The sequence below is a fragment of the Toxotes jaculatrix genome, chromosome 3 (genome assembly GCF_017976425.1).
Source record: "Toxotes jaculatrix isolate fToxJac2 chromosome 3, fToxJac2.pri, whole genome shotgun sequence".
In the NCBI taxonomy this organism is placed as follows: Eukaryota; Metazoa; Chordata; class Actinopteri; family Toxotidae; genus Toxotes; species Toxotes jaculatrix.
Window position 1 is genome coordinate 10421055 of NC_054396.1, and position 16664 is coordinate 10437718.

Sequence of the window (16664 nt, forward strand, 5' to 3'; positions counted from 1 at the left end):
AGACTAACCTGGAAGATGTAGTCGCCGGGCTTCACGTCTGTGATGTCAATCCACTGACAATCAATGTCATGTCTGTAGGTATCCCAGCAACCAACTGTGATTCCTTGTGCGCCAAAGTTTGCGCATTCGTACCGTTTCTGGATACCTGTCAGCAGTGAGAGCGGTTTAAATTTTCTTTTTGTATTTGTTTGTTCAGAAAGTTTTATCAGATCAAACATTCAAGCACATGGTATATTATTAGCAGAATCATTGATAATTTGATAATAGAAATTTTACCATGGTTTTACTGTATTATATTCATAAGAAAGAAAACGTTGAACCAGAACTCGACATGGCATAATTATACATAAAGCAACAGCATGTGACATAATGAAAAAGGAAAGGAAGGTGTGTGTATTTACCCTCGTCACAATAGGTGTCCTCCAGACAGAAGCTGGCTTTGTGTCCCTCTGCCACTTTGGTGCCATTCAGACTCAGCAAGTCATAGTGGGTGAAAACCTCCATACTATGGTAATGTCTAACAAGGTCAAAGGCAAAAAAAAATAAATGTTGAAATATGTATTATACATAACCATTTTTAGCTGCTCCACAGTAACATATGTGCTCTTATCCATGACCCACCCCAAACAGCATTTACAGCAGGAGCACAGGGGAGAAAGCCTAATTGCCAGCAAGATATAGGGATTTTCAGGACAGCCGGCTATGGTAAGTAAGCAAGTAAGTAATTAATTTAAAGATTCATTCCATTTGATTTCATTCAGTCTGTAAACTATCAACTGTGGGCTTGGTTGAGGTCTCACCTGTGACATTCATGCCAAATCCAGGACTGGTGTGCAGCCCGCGGCCTGAAGTCTGACTGGCCGTTGTTGTGGATCTGGGAGGAGAAGCGGAGAAGGCGGCGGTAGGAGCTGGGGTCGGCTTTGTCAGCAGTGCTGGAAAGGCAGTTCTCCTCCTGGGCACACTGCAGAGCATACATGGGCCTGTCCTCCAGGTAGGTGGTCTGCTCTACAACCTGAGCGTTCAGGACCAGGTCTGGGGCCGCTGGGAGGGAAATAACAACAAGGAAGTGGTTTTTAAAAAAAGTTTACAGTATTTTTTGCATATTTCATTGAATTTCAGAACATTTTACAAAGCTTATGTGCTTATTTATGTGTTTAGCTCATAAAATGTACCTCTTGTAGTTTAACTCTTAAACTACATTAAGATTCTACATTACAGTATTTGTATACTGCGGTTTCTTACTCTGAGTACATGAGACCCCGGCAGCGAAGCGTCCACCTCCTCTGGGACAGTGGATGTGTTTTCCATGATGTAGACACTGTTCCAGAGTCAGCTCGGTGCCTGAACACCTCACTCCACTCATCACCACCGCATCAGCTGAGGAATCTCCTTGCCAGTACCACGTTTCCTGACGAGAGAGAAGCACAGAAAAGAGAGGGGATGTCATTCAGCTGAATGATAATCAAGAAATTCCAAAGACTTCAAGTCCTAATTGTTCTGATTTAAAAGAATAGTTCACAGTATGAAGCCGGAGCCAGGAGCTGGTTAGCTTAAGTCAATACAAACACTAGTAAGAGCTGGAAACAGCTGGCCTGGCTCTGTCCAATGGTAACGAAATCCACACCCCTAAAGCTCCCTAAATTAAAAATCTAATTTATTTAATCTGTACAAAAACTGAATGTGTAACCTAGCTCTAGTTTGTGCCTCTCGTGTAGTATCATAATACATGGGAGGGATTTTGCTTCCTTCAGACAGAGCAAGGTTAGCTGCTTCCTGTCTTTGTGCTAAGCTATGTTAACTGTCTGCTGGCTGTGGCTTCATACTTAGCGTACAGATGAGAGAGTGTGATAACAATCTACTCATAAAGCGAATAAGTAAAGGAATAAGGAATTTTCCATATTATCAAACTACCTCTTTCAAACTAATTTGAGTCAAACTCTCAAATCCACATCTCTCTTATATAATTTCATCTATTTATGCTAGAGTCAGCTGGAAACAGGGAAATGAAGATTGTTCTGATTAAACTGTTTTGGAAAACAAGATTTGTGTGGGATTGTTATGAACCGAAACATTATCTTAATTTTCCTCCTGTATTTAATTTGCAGACACATTATCCCAGTTGTCCCGCAAAGCAAATCTAATCAAAGGGTAAGTCACACATCACACACACAGCAAGGGGTGTTCTGATGTCCTCACAGTCCTGACTCAGCCTTAACAGTGCATTCTGCAGACCACAGGGAAACCTTCTGTAAAAGAAGCTCATACTTTCCGTCATCTTCCAAGGAAATGGAGGATTCATGAGAAAGAAACTGAGCTGAGGGATATGGATGTGGGAGTACTTTGTGTGTGTGTGTGTGTGTGTGTGTGTGTGTGTGTGTGTTGGGGGGGGGGGGGGGGGGGGGGGGGGTTAAGGAGTGGGACAGACATACAGGGGTATAGTTTAAGCTCTGTGTCATTTCTTCCATCTGGTGGTGGGATTTTCCTGCAGAAGCGTTTAAAAGTCAGACGGGAAAGAGTCTCTGGAGAAACCGATTCCCTACTCTGCTATGATAACAAAGAGCAGACGTTTATCACTCCTAAACCTGCTGTTAACATGAAAACTCTTATGCAATGGCAACTTGCTGTATGTGGTGGCAAAGAGACTTGTTATTATGATACCTTGACCTGATTACTGGACTTGGCAGACAGAAAACTCTTTTTTATTAAGTGAAATAAGTACTTATAATCACAAGTACACACTTTATTTCAGATAGTGGATCAGAAAAGCATAATTTTGAAATGCACTTGGCTAGAGGGTGAGTGCTCGAGCAGTGACCACAAACACAAGATGACATGTTTTCGTGTTGCTCCATTAAGAAATGCATCACACGTAATTGTCCTAAACACAGCTTAGCGAGATAAACAGCCTCTGCTAGACCCAGTCCAAGTTCCACTCATAAAGCCCCCCGCTGTCATCATGATTCACACATACTTTCCAGACCTATATAATCTTAAACCACAAATGCCACACTAGTTTCTACCTTAAAATAGGAAAATATAACGAACACAAGGGGGGTGTCTTAACCTTTACCAGCCTCTCGCCTCGTGATATAAAGGGAGCACAGGGGTCTCCTTTAAAAAGCAAGGGGGAAACGTAAGCAGGACAGGACTGTGACGCTGCCAAGTCACGCCACGGGCTTTACTGTCGGAGGGTCCACTAAACTTCAAACGAGACATCAAGGCTTTTCCCGTCACTCCTGCTGAGAAGCTGAATGCTCATCTGTGTCATAGGTTTAACCTGCCTGACGATGCTTTCTGTGCTGACTGCGTGTTTGCCGTCTTTATTTTGCCCTCTGGGATCAATAAAGCTCGAGTTTGTCTGAGTGAGAGTTAACGGCCTCCACTGACATGCACACAAGCACGTAGACATTAAAATGGATCGTGCTGCCAGACTGATTTTATGTCGTCCATATTACGCATGTTGTAAATTTCTCAGATTAGGTCCATCTCAAACAATCTAATACCACAGGTATATTTTCTAAGCTACAAATGAACCAAACTTTGTTACGGTGAAAGGAAACTGCTTGTGCGTGAATGTTTTTCCTTCCATTTTAGCAATTTGAAGTCGTCGTCAAGGTAAATTTACTTCTTCTTTACAATAACTAATCATTGTACAGAAAAATATATTGCTGTTGTTAAAAACTCTGCTGGAGTTTCTGCAGGGCCAGTGTGAACTTTGGCGTACTGAATAATGTCACAGTGGCCAATCTCACACATATAGTATTTTATATAGATTTCCCTCCTAAATGAAAATATTATGGCCACATATTTGAGTGACTTACCACACATATCAAATAAACTGGAATTACACCATAAATTCTGAAAAGTCCAGTTTGAGTGCCAGGGTTGTGTCAGAGTAGAAACTACACCCTAAGTCATGTCCTTTATGCTGAAAGCCTGTGCGATAAAGATAAGCTCATCTTTAAAAATGATTTGACGGAAGTGGGCATAGAGGGAAATTTATTATAATTATTCCAGAGGCCTTACCTGGAAAGCGTGGCTGGCAAAGCCCAAACCCAGCTGTCTGCACACTACCATGGCCTCCATGGTCCCCCAGCTGTCACTGCACACTGTGCCCCACACCAGAGAGCCGTTCCTCTCTGCCAGGACCTCCACACGGCCTTCGTAGGGGTTACGGCCACCACTTAACCGAAGCTGAGGAGGGAGACAGACAAATGTGTCTTGCAGTGCCACACAAATAAAAATTGTTTTTGTTTTTTATAGGAGACAGAGTTACTCACTCTATTTTGGAAACCCATGGCAGGAACATTGCACCTGACGGCCGCATCTTCCTCATGGCTGCAGCCCAGTGAGTCCCGGTTGAAGTAGCACTCGGTCAGTGACTTCTCAAACCCAGAGCACTCCACCTCATTCATGTGGACAGGCCCGATCCCTATAGGGAAAAAAACCCAACAGGCACTTTGAATATTTTCCATTCTGTTGAACTTGTTACGAACCTCACTGTGACTAAAATGAGCTGCAGTCAACATGTCCAGAATTGAACAGAAAATAATCTTAAAAGTGTCATTCGCTTCCAGGTATATTATATTTCCATTACTGGAAAGAAGAAATTTTATCTTTGGATTACACAGTAATTTCAGGAAATACAAGCCTGTACAGCCCACTGTTCCTGAGTAAAACAGCAGTAGGCTCGTCTGCCTGAATGTTTTGTCATAACAAGTGTGTCCAAAGGCAGATGTAAAATTTCATCCTCTTTCCTAGAATTAGGAAACAAGCAGTCAGCTATGTCAAATGAAAACGAGACACTTGAGGCCTTTAAAAAAATATATATCTGCATTTTTTTTCCCCAAGTTAAAAAAAGTCATCTGAGCATAGAGGAGTTACCACAATACCATGTGTGAGTACTCCCTCCATGCTAGTTTTCTTTGCGTGTGAGCAGGAATGTCTGTAGTGTAGTCTGTGAGCTCTGAAACTACAGCCAGAGACTGAGCTGGACCCGGAGCCAGCAGAGAAAAATCAGTTCACAAGAAGAAGAACACAGTTTTGTTGTAAACACATAGTCAATTTCCAGGTCTGACTGATGGTTATCATAGATTAAATAAATAAAATATTTAACTTATCGAATGCATGACAGAGAAAATCAGTATGGGTCAAGCACAATGAGTAAAAAAAAACTATATAAAATTAGATTTAAAAAATACATAGATATAGTATAATGAAAAAGAAAAACGGATTGTATTTTATTGCATTTAAGTGGTACACATTCTTTGTGTCCCTTATAACGGCACGAATCATGTTCTAGTGCCATTTCATTCTTTTTGACATTCTTGTCCACTCCAGTGACTTCTGAAAACAAACATAATCAGTTATTTCAAGTCTACCCCCCTGTGTGTGGTACCATTTTTGAATCCAGTGGTCAGCTCATAAAAAAAAAAAACATCCCTCAAATAACCTTGTGGACTCTCCAACAAAAAAATTCCTCCTCTGAAACCCGTAAAGGCTGTTTTCTCTGCTGGAACATTTTGTGCACTCTTGAGTTTTGCTGTGAGAACAAGGCGGAGGAGAAGACAACTGTTCCAATGAACATATGCTTCTTATAATGCTGAGGTATATTGCATTTCACAGAATCAGTTTCCTAAGTCAAGGTATAAAATTAATGTTCTACACCATACATTCCCCGATGCATTCAAGTGCTGACTTAAGGTCTAGACTGACTGAAGTGAGACACAAACAGGTGGTGATACAGAGGCCAAAGATAAGGCGGAGGTGGAAGTCCTTGGTTTCACTCCACACCTTTCATTTTCACAGCTGGGAATGAATTCTATACTGATGTTGTGCTTGGACTCTTGTTGAGTGATGGTGCTGTAAATGTGAAATGTACTGAAAACTAAAAATCTGTGAGCAGTTGAGTTCAACACTATGTCAAGATGATCCTTAAATGTCTGGAGGAACTGTTACAGTCCACCTGTACGGGTGAAAGTTGTGACTACTACACTCAGGAGTGTGCCAATTATATGATTTCTTCTTAAGTCCAACCAGTACTGGATTTTTGATGTTCTGTTTAAAAAACAGATAAAAATATATATTGGCTTATTTTTTATTTTATTTTAGATTTTTTAAGATAAATGACATAAATAAACATAAACAAGGATCTGTTAAATTTGGATATTAAACAACCGTTACCATCATATTTGCTGAACTATGTAATGCAGAAGCTGTTAAAAACGAACTCATATTTTTGGCATTTCTGTATCGCAGTTTTGCCCCAGCCAGTTTATCCGACTACACTGAATTGTTTCTGTGTCTAAAGAGTAACTTAACATTAAACCCACTTTTTTAAGATTTTCAAAAATGTTTGTCAATGTATCACCATATACCTTGTCCCAGTCGGGCACCAGTCAGGGCCTCTTTGGCGCTACCAAATCCCAGCTCTCGACACACCACAGTGGCAGCTCGAATGTTCCAGTTGTCGTCACAGACTGTACCCCACTCGCCGTTCTTCAACACCTCCACTCGCCCCTCGCCTATCATAGCTCCGCCTCTGAGACGCACCAAGGGTTGCTATGGAAACAGTTAACCAAAAACTAAAATTAGTGCCAACGTTAAAAACAATCGTCTTGTTAATGATTGTTGCTCAAATCTATAGTAGCTGAAGAAATATGAAGTGATTGATTTTTCTCTCATTAAATTTGATTGTATACTATACAGGTTCAGCATTATTCCTTGTTTTGTAGTATACAGAAAAAGTAGGTGTCACCTTGGTAATAACTAAACAAATAAGCAATAAACTTCAAGAGGGAATACTGATATTTCGACTGTCTAATGTAACAGATGTTTAGCATTCACGCATTCAAATGTTTCCAGATGCTTGACTACAGGGTCACTTGGTTAATAAGCAGGAAATGTTGTAATCCAGAGCTGGACTAGAGTCAAGACTTGATTATAGGATAGGGTAGCTTGTACTTACTGACCTCTGTATTTACATTTGAAGTAATTCATGTAAAGAATGACGTCATGTAATGATGTAGCAACACACTGTATTCGTTGATCTTACAGATTTTGAGATGTACATTAATGTCTTTAGTTTTAAAATGAATGATAAATCATTGGGGTCTGATTCAGGTCAGAAACAAACATCTGCAATATGTCCACTTTCACTTGCTGAGAGAGTCAGGGAGGAACATCTGCATGAGCCTATTTAGCCTCTGTATCTGACTCATCCTAAAAAATGTATTTCACTGCATACAATGAAGCAACAAGAAACTAACTCAGCACTCTTTATTGCAGTCATGGCCCTGACCACCAACCCACCGCGCAGCCAAGCACGTATGATCCGACCTACCTCCACCCTGTAGGCCTTCCTGAAGCCGATGCTGACGCTGGGAGCAAAGGCACGTCCAGGCACACAGCTGACCACTACAGGCATGCCCTGTTCACAGGTGCTGTTGCCCTTCAGCTCTATCTCCCTGCCCAGTTTACAATCAGACAGGTTGGCCTCGTTGCCTGTGCAGTTGACAGCGAAGCCCCAGTAGTTCTTCTTACGACGCTTGGCCAGCAATCTGAGAAGGCATAAAATGACAGGGCCGTAGGCAACACACAGTTATATACTGTAACATGTAGTTTTTACTGTACATTATTTGTGGTAATTTGTGTTCGTATCTGCTGTCTAAAGCATGTCATAGGTTTTAAGTTTAATAAATGAAGAACAACATTCCAACCTTTCAGGTATCAGTTCATGCCAAAACCTGCAGACCTGAGTCTTGCTTCAGAGGCACCATTCATCACAGTCAACATTTAGTCAGTCTCTGTTATTTTATGTTATTTCATTGTTGCATTGTAATGCTGTTGCAAGTGTTTTGCTTTGTGTGTTCAAGTGCTGGTGAAAAAATCTGACACTGAACATTTCTTCATCACCCACTGAGCTCTGTAAAGATTCATGTCAGCAAAGAACAGTTGATGACAACAATGACTAAGCATCCCTACGAGGAATTTTCAATATCAAGTAAGTTTCTGAAATTCACAGCAATGAAAGAATGAAAGAAAGAAAGAAAGAAAACAGAGGTTTGGTTTGGAAAATACTTGTCCACAGTTTTAGCTTCTTTCAAAACTGCATTCATCAGAATCTGATTCTGATTCATGAGGTATTTTATTGTTCTTTCTCACACTTCACTGAAATATGTTTGTTACTGTTTTATGTTTTATACTGTTTTAAATGAGATTTATTTATTTTCAACAAAGGGTCACTGAGGAACCCAACAACAGTGGACCTCGAAGCAGGTTTGAGCCTTGGAAGAGCCAGACCATGTAATGAAACCAGCATGAGCTACGTTTACAAGCCTTTCACTTCTTACAGCTTATCCAGATGCTGTGCACAGAATGAAGCTCTGAGTCTGTTTGAATACAAGAACAATTTGTGGTCCGTAAAATTTGAAGAAACGCTAAATTGGACTGAGAGTTTTTAGTTTTGTAGCACTGTTGTTGACATGTTTGGGCAAGACAGACTGACCGTGATCTTTCACCTCTGTAAAACAGTAAACCATTGGAGACCACTGCATCATCACACGCTTAACAACCACACAAGCCTTGTGACCCTTTGTGATAAACAAAAAAACAAAGCGATCATTGCTGGTTTGTTGCGTCTTATATTTCCTTCAGTTAAGATGCATATGATATGTATGATTAGCATCAAATCAGATAAGATTGTGTTTTCCAGGGCTATAAAGGAGACATTTTTAATCAAAGTCACCTTCTTTGACTTAAACTAGAACCAAATTATAGACATTTCTAACCAAACCCACAAGGATGTGAAGATCCAGGTGCAAACCTTCCCACATTACACATGACCATCATAGTGACTCATAGTGTTTGTACATAAATGTATTTCTGATGTCTGTCTGGTCTTCATTTGACTGTGGTTGGACTGCCTGTCCCTTTCAGAAGATTGTGGAGACTAACATTGGCTGGATGTGCATAGTGAATAGATTAGAATAAGAAAACATAAACTCATGGCCATCTATATATGTGTAAATTTCAACTTAAGACAGAACTATCCAAGAATATGTTCTTTTTGGAGAGGAGGTAGCCAGATATTTCTAAAAAAAACTTTGAAAAAAAACTGGTTCTTGGATTTATACCTCAGCCTGAGCTGTTTAAGAGAGAGGCATGTCTCTTTCATGCAGTCACCAGACAGAGACTTGCTCGTGTAATTATTTTCTCATGTGCAGAGAGCATCTGCTTTGTCTTCAGTTCCCATGTTAGCAGATAGAAAGTATTAGACAAAGTGTTCCAGGAAGTAGCTGGCTTCGCGTTAGGCTGCATCTTGACTATGACATTTAAGAATGGCAGCATGTTATCACTCATGATAAGGGGGAAACAATTAGACGTAGCCAAAAGAGCCACTGTTTCACGGCGTATTACACTCAGTTGTTTCCCAGCAAGGCCCATCATTCATCCTCTAGGACTTCCTAAGGCAGTGTTTGGCTTCTTGTCAAGAATCTCCAGGCCTAGGTCTGTTTATTCTCAGTGTGGAAAATGGACGAGGGTGACCAGTGTAAACAAACTCAGTTATGCAATATTTCCTAACATCAATCTAGTATGGTACAACATTCCTAAATAGACTAACATCTAAAAGGCACCCACAGGATATGCAGTACTTTTTACACATAAAGGAGTTTGTATTATAAAGGAATGTGTGGTGTACCTCAAATGATAACATGCTTTTCACACAGGTGTGAATTTAAAAGGATTCATTGTTTATGTAACATCACTGTATTCCCAGAACCGAGGCTGTAATTAACTCAGCTAAAAGCCAAATGTTTATGTTTTATGTTTAATTTAACTCATGTGAAGACTCATTATATCAAATTGGCCTTATTCAATCCCTGCTGCTGGCCCCAGCACCATTACTCACTTGTAGGGTCGGGTATTGAAGCGTTTCACCCCAGGGAAGCCGTACATGCCACAGATGACCCTGCTATTCATCTCCGTCCAATCCTCGTTACAGATCTGTCTCCACTTGCCTCCGTCTTTCACCTCCAAAAAGCCCTCAGTGATGGGAATCCTCTTCCTGTGAGAATAGGTGGCCCTGATCCTCACATCCTCCACCTGCACTGTAAAACCCTGAGACAGAACAGAAGGATGTTTCATCACTGCCCTTATGTTACAGATGATATATAAAAATTTGACCTCTGAAAGTAGACTTTAGTCCACCTGGAGACCACTGTGTCGAATATAGATCATTCAACAGAATCACTTATTTCTTTTAGAGTCACTTTTACTGTCATTCATTACATCAGATGGCAGCATCAGTCAATGGATGGATTAAAATGAATTTTTGAATAGCAATTCATGGTCCTCAGGAGATAAATCCTACTGATTTTGGTGATCCCCTGGCACCACCAGCAGGCTGATGTTTATAGTTATAAATGAAATGTGTGTACCAATTTTGCTATGAAATTTGGTACACACATTCATGTCTTCAGAGCTTTAATGACTCACGGTGCTCTGAATAGTATTTGTAGAATATAAAACATAAAATTAGGCAAAAAGGGAATTGGTAACTTAAAAAAAGTTAAAAACTTAAAGATATTGAGGATAGAAATTATCAAGCTATTGGTAAGTCATAACAAGAAACACCTGCAACTTTCACCTGCAAATGTCCTTCATAACATCAGTTATGTCTCAAGTGATACACTTGACTAGAATCCTGTTTTCATGCTACAAATGTAAAATCAAACAAATGGAGTCGCTATAAAGCCCAAGGTTAAAAGCTTTGTTTGTGAAATTCTTTGTATTTCCATGCAAAAGTGTCTTCATTCCCTTGCATATTGTGTTCCAATGGAGTTGTTTTCTTTAATTTGCTCTAAATGAAGTTAGTTAGAGTGAACATACTCTCAAATGAATGCCAGACAATAATATTACTTACAGGATGTATGCTCCGAACTTTACATGTACTGTTCCAAATGATATATTGTAAATACTATACAGCCTATGAGTCATAAAGGAAGACTAAAATCTGAGCAAATACGGGAGTGTTTCAGGGAAAAAAAAAGAAAGAAAAGAAATCCCACTGTAAACTTTTAGGGAGTGCACAGTTTGCACATATGCTTGAAAATACAAGTCAAGTTGAAAAATCTGAAGATGAAATCTTTGTTTAAACTTGCTAAGTGTTGGCGAGAGGCCTTAGCATGTTGGATGAATGAGTGGAATTTTTCCTCCATCTTTGCTGCGTCTTCAGAGTTTAGAGTGGCGACTTAAGGCCTGTGGGGAGTTGGTGGACCGCATATATCACAGCAGAAATCTGTCAAAACCAGCTTACTATGTTTTTGTTTCCCCCACAAAAAAATCTTAAAGAGAAGACTTGGTGAAAAGTTACTGAATATTCACGTTTGAAGTGAAATATATCATTGTTATTAATTTCACTGGTGCAACAATAAGCCAAGAGTCTGAAAAGAACCACTAGAGCAAAAAAGGAGAAACATTAATCTGTTCCCTAAGGGGAAGTGTGGTGGGATTCTGGGCCAAATGTCTCTTGCATCTCAAATTTCATGCATGATAAGAGCACTGATAGGAAAAGTTCAAAAAGAAAGTTGTAATCCATCAAACTTTCATTCTAAATCAAGAGATGTTAAAGAAGGAAGCTACGGTGAGCTGAGCAGTTGACAGGTTGGGAGAGTGTCTGCGGGTGGTCCACAGTCTACTATAAAGGGCTGTAAAGCCAGTTGGTCAGGCGGAGGATCACCAAACATAGTTAGCCTTATGTCCCAGAGACCCCTAAGTCAGGAAGGAATGGTAACCTTTGACCTTCAGGGCTTTATGGGAAAATGGCTACCAAATAACTACCACTGTTAATTTCCCTCCTTAAGCCAAGTGCTGCAGTTTGTTCCTGGCTAGGTGTGAAGTTACACTGTGGGTGCCAAAAAGAGCCAAAACTCTGAGCTGCTCTGTGGTATGCAAATGCTGATCTCAGTAATTTCGTAACAGCCAGCTTCTTTAACTCTGTATAAAGAAAAAACGTTCAGGCATGTCTCCCAGAAGTATTAAATGCTTGCCCAGAGGGTGGTTTCCTGACATGGCGTCAGCCTGAGGGAATGTTCAAGGCTTCAGGGCCTCTAAACACTAAAGACTGCAATGCAGGAGGAGCCATGACTAAGTCAGACTGTTTCTACAGTGACCCCAGTCCTCCCACTGACCACAGCAGTTAGAGCGGGTTAAAACCACTCTTTCATGAAGAGATTCCTGCTAGCCATAGCATGACAGAGTGTTTTCCGTTGGTGCCTGGCAGGATGGGAAGGTGAGGAGATGTGATCATGATCAGGGATCTGGTTTTCTAAAATTTTAGGGCCTATCTTATTGTTTTGCTTCAATATAAAAGCCAGATGGGAATAATGTAGAGATAATTAGTTATGGTATTAAAAACATGAAGTTAATTAAAATATATAACAATAAGAAGAAACAAAGAAGACCATACTCATAAATGGCTAAACAAAAGCACACTTGATACAGAAAAATTGCAGTACCAAAGTGAAGCCAGGTGTGAAGGTTAAAATCCCAGACAGGACAGAAGGTATGAGGTGAGTATGAAATGGGGCACTGAGAAGGGTCTGACCAGTGTTACATTTGGCTCGGAGAGAGGAAACTGGCCGTCTGAACATGTGAGCCTAAAGAGGACAGATACCCACAGCTGAGATCAGTCCAGGCGTCCCCCACCCCCAAACCCAGACCACCAGACATAAACTCAGCAAAGTCCTGTTTGGCCGAGGCCCAAACTCTTTTGTAAAGCAATGCAGGAAAATTACAGCGCAAAGAACATGGACCCCTCATAAGCTGTTTCACATTGCATGACAATCATGAAATCAAGACTTTTCTATAGGAGGGAGTACAGAATTGTACCATGAGATGCATGGAAGAAACAGTTTGGCATTTTGGGAAATATGCTTTGCCGCTTTCTTGCTAAGTGTAAGATTAGAAGACTGATACCACAATAACCATAGCCAGCAGATGGTCAGCATAAAGACTGGTTCCGACCAATGGTGTGGTACAGATTTAACAAAGAAGATGCGTGAAGATACTATGTTAATCAGTAAGTGTCATGATTAGCCCCTTAGGGGGCTGTTTTCTGAAAACTTTTATGTTTGGAACCCCCTTTTGGACTCTGGGACTCTTGTCTAGGTTGTTTAGTTTGTTAGTAGTTCCTGTTTTATTTTGAATTCACTGCCCTTGTGTATCTGGTCTTGTTTTACTTCCTGTCTTTGTCTTGTTTCCCACTTTTGTAATTGTTTTCCCCGCCCTAATTGTTTCCACCTGTGTCCCCTTACCTGTTGTGTATATATAGTCTGCTGTTCAATCTTCCTTCTCTCAAAGAGTGATTCTGTGTTCACGTTTTGCATTTTTGTTCTCGTGCCCTTTTTCCCCTTTATGGGTGATTCTTGTTTGTTACTTCGTCCAGTTGGCTTGCCTTTTTCCTTTGTGAGAAATTTTCTGTTGATACTTTGTTAGAATAAATAATTATTATTTTTGACTACGTCTGAGGGGTCGTGCATTTGGGCCCTAGTCCTTGCCTCCCAAGCCGTGACAGTAAGATGTACACATGGTGATGGTGGATTTTGTTATGTTTGGAAAGAGCCAGGGTAGTTATTTCCCCCCCTTTTCAGTCTTTATGGAAAGCTAAGCTAAGTGGCTGCTAGTGGTAGTTTCTTAATAATTACTGTACAGACATGAGAGTGGTATTGAACATCTCGCCTCATTCTTGGAAAGAAAGTGAATAAGGTTATTACTCAAAATATGGAATTGTGGGTGGATATCATTAGGATCAACGTCAACGTTTGGCAATCGGATCAGCCTAAGTATGTGATGCAGGGACATAAGCACATTTGTAATGAGTGCAGGCTTTCCATCCTGCAACTCATACTGAGGCTATTTCTCAATTGGACATTTCTATAAGGTTGCCTCATCTTCCAGTCACTCAGTAACTGTGGCACTTCAGTGATTCATTCATTCTTTGGATTTTTTTTCCCAAATTCTTTTTTCCTGTTCAAATATAGTCTCACATCCTTGTTCTTGTTTGTAAATGGTGCCTGAAAAAACATTCTTCATTTAACTCTATTCAGTACTAGTCTCTGAAGTGAGCTTTAACCATTACTGAACTATTTCCAACAGCAGAGCAGACTTGTTTTTCTGACCAGGACCCCCTCAGAATGTAGATGTGTGAGCATGAGACTGTTGTCTAGCCAGTGTCTGACTAATGCTTCCACTACTGTGCATTTCTTCCATTTTACTCAGCTTTCCACTCAGCACGTTCATCTACACGTGCCCCCACACACCCACCCACCCATCCACTACCCACCCCGCCTTACAAAACACGGCAAGTATGAATGATAATCACGCCACAGTTCAGATGAAAAGCAAGAGAACAGCAAGGCTCTTTGAAATGACTTTCACATATGCCCCACCCCACTTTCTGCCTCACCGGTCCCCAGTCTGCGTGACTGACTTGACTGAGGAAGTGTGTGTCTGTGTGGGGAGCAGTTGTGTGCTTTGCATCTGGAATATCTATTAGAGCGTCCCATCATGGCAATGAAAAAGGATCATTACTGCAGGTAGACTAGACATACCCATATACACATAACTGAAATATATAGACATCGTTGGCTGGACCTGACTACAGTATGACTTATCACTGCATATTAATCAAATTCAAAGTTTTAAGCAATATAGTCCAAATCATAAAGCTAAAGGAATAGTTTGGCAGTTAATTTTTTAGTAAAAAAATTACTTACACGCTTTCTTGCAAACTTCCAAATTAGATGAAACAACTGACACAACTTTCATGTCTGTCCTTTAAATATGAAGCTATATCCAAGACATGATTAGTTTAGATTACCATGAACACTAGAAGCAGGAGGAAACAGCTAGCCTGGCTCCATCCAAAGATACAAAAAAAATATCCTGATACCAGCGCCTCTAAAGCTCTCTAATTAACATCCTCCATCTCCTGCTCACTGCTTACAGCCAAAAAACAGTCCAGCACATAACCCCCCATTAAACCAAAAGCTGCTCTTTTTACACTTCAGGATAAAAAAATAAGATGTAGAGGTGCTAACAGGCAGATTTTGTTTCCATTGGACAGTGCCAGGTTAGCCATTTCCCTGTTCCAGCTAAATTAACCTGGTTGTAGTGTAATATATAATGGACATGAGGGTGATGTTGATCTGATCTAACTCTCAGCAAGAAAATTAATAATCATATTTTCTAAAAACTCAAACTATTCCTTTTTCCTGGTATGTATTGGAATGTTGAAACAGCAATGCACACCAAACTGTTGACTGGAGATTAAATATCTACCACTCCAATAAAAAACATTTAAAATGTTTACTCCATTATAGTAGCATTTCTCTGTCAGATGTTGTTTTTAATTTATGCATTGGCGTCATCAGCTTATATCTAAATTGTTTAATTTGTGTTATATCTATACTTTTATCTTGCTGCATGCCGCATGTGATGTGCACATACAATAATTCACATCTACTGAGGCTGCCCGAAGTGTGAATGTTAAATCATAAAGTGCAGGTATGAAAAATAGCAGTCAGGGCTTTGGGCACTGTGCAGCCAAGAGGAAAACCGAGGCCACAGTGGGATCCAGCTGTTGAACATGTGGCGGATCTGTCTGCTAATCTATCCACAAGAGAGAGAAACTGGCTTCAACTCCCTGACATACATCAACCTTTTCTCCCTTCGATCATTCAGCTCCTCACAAGCCTCTTGCATACAGAACGAACTTTGGCTCAGGTTTCCTTTTGTTGTATAGCACAGAATGTTAGGAACTGAAATTCCTGTAAGGGGACACCATCGCGCCTCATGGAGAAGCGCAGCCTTTGCCCTGCAAAGAATCAAAAGGCTTTTAACTGCTGCATTCTGTTATTACAACTGGCTTCTGACGGATTTGTGTTGATTCAAGATCTAAGTGTTTGGTCTAAGTAAACACACTAAATGGTCTGGTGGGCAACTGCTGCTGCTTTTGTAGCTGATTTTTAAAGATGAACTCATCTAGACTTGTAATCTGTTTATAATGATGTAAGAGCAGTGGGTTCTACAAGAAGTAGTGGGTGATTAATTTGTATGAAATTTTCTTTTTTCTTTACCTGCATTTGTTTGTGAACAATCAAAAAGGTACGAATATGAGTGATGTGACTTCCCACTGGAAACTTCTCTTATGTAGGCGACAGTAGAGTAAAGAACATCCTGGAATAACTCCTATCAAACCTAACTGTGGATCTATAATTATCCTTAAATGACACATCACGCTCTGTCATAAACATCTAACATATACAGACCGAAATTTCAGACATGTCCTAAAGAAGGAAATGTATTCAGCAATGATCCTGTTAACTAGTATGACACGTGCAGCGTGCCATTCCCACGTGAACAGCAGCTGAACATGGCTGAGTTGGTTAAAAAGTCCCCACTAACAGATGATAAACAAAGCTCCGTGCCATCCTAGTGTTTGGTTCTGATGACAAATATAATCCCCCCTACTGAAAGACTCAGGCCTCTGTGAGACACAAACACATGCTAATTTATAAGGCAACTGTCCTGAATTAGACAAATAACAATAAAAAAAAAAGACATAAAAGAAAAATTGTGCATTGTGTGTAATTAAAGCATTT

The 16664-nt window shown here is 40.3% G+C and overlaps 1 protein-coding gene and 1 long non-coding RNA gene across 2 annotated transcripts in view; one reads left to right on the forward strand and one right to left on the reverse strand.

Annotated features, from left to right (window-relative positions):
• The window catches only part of loxl2a (lysyl oxidase-like 2a), a 28783-nt gene that overhangs the window by 4155 nt on the left and 7964 nt on the right, over positions 1–16664 (reverse strand). Inside the window, exons 4-12 of the mRNA XM_041033303.1 lie at positions 9911–10119; positions 7343–7559; positions 6378–6561; positions 4281–4432; positions 4027–4194; positions 1243–1408; positions 801–1041; positions 402–517; positions 9–145 (exon numbers count right to left, since the gene is read on the reverse strand). Coding sequence (XP_040889237.1) covers positions 9–145; positions 402–517; positions 801–1041; positions 1243–1408; positions 4027–4194; positions 4281–4432; positions 6378–6561; positions 7343–7559; positions 9911–10119 — 1590 coding nt within the window. The remainder of the gene's footprint in view (positions 1–8; positions 146–401; positions 518–800; positions 1042–1242; positions 1409–4026; positions 4195–4280; positions 4433–6377; positions 6562–7342; positions 7560–9910; positions 10120–16664) is intronic.
• Positions 384–949, forward strand: LOC121178877. The gene is made up of 3 exons (XR_005893832.1): positions 384–510; positions 631–705; positions 825–949. It is a non-coding gene; the product is annotated as an uncharacterized LOC121178877 (long non-coding RNA).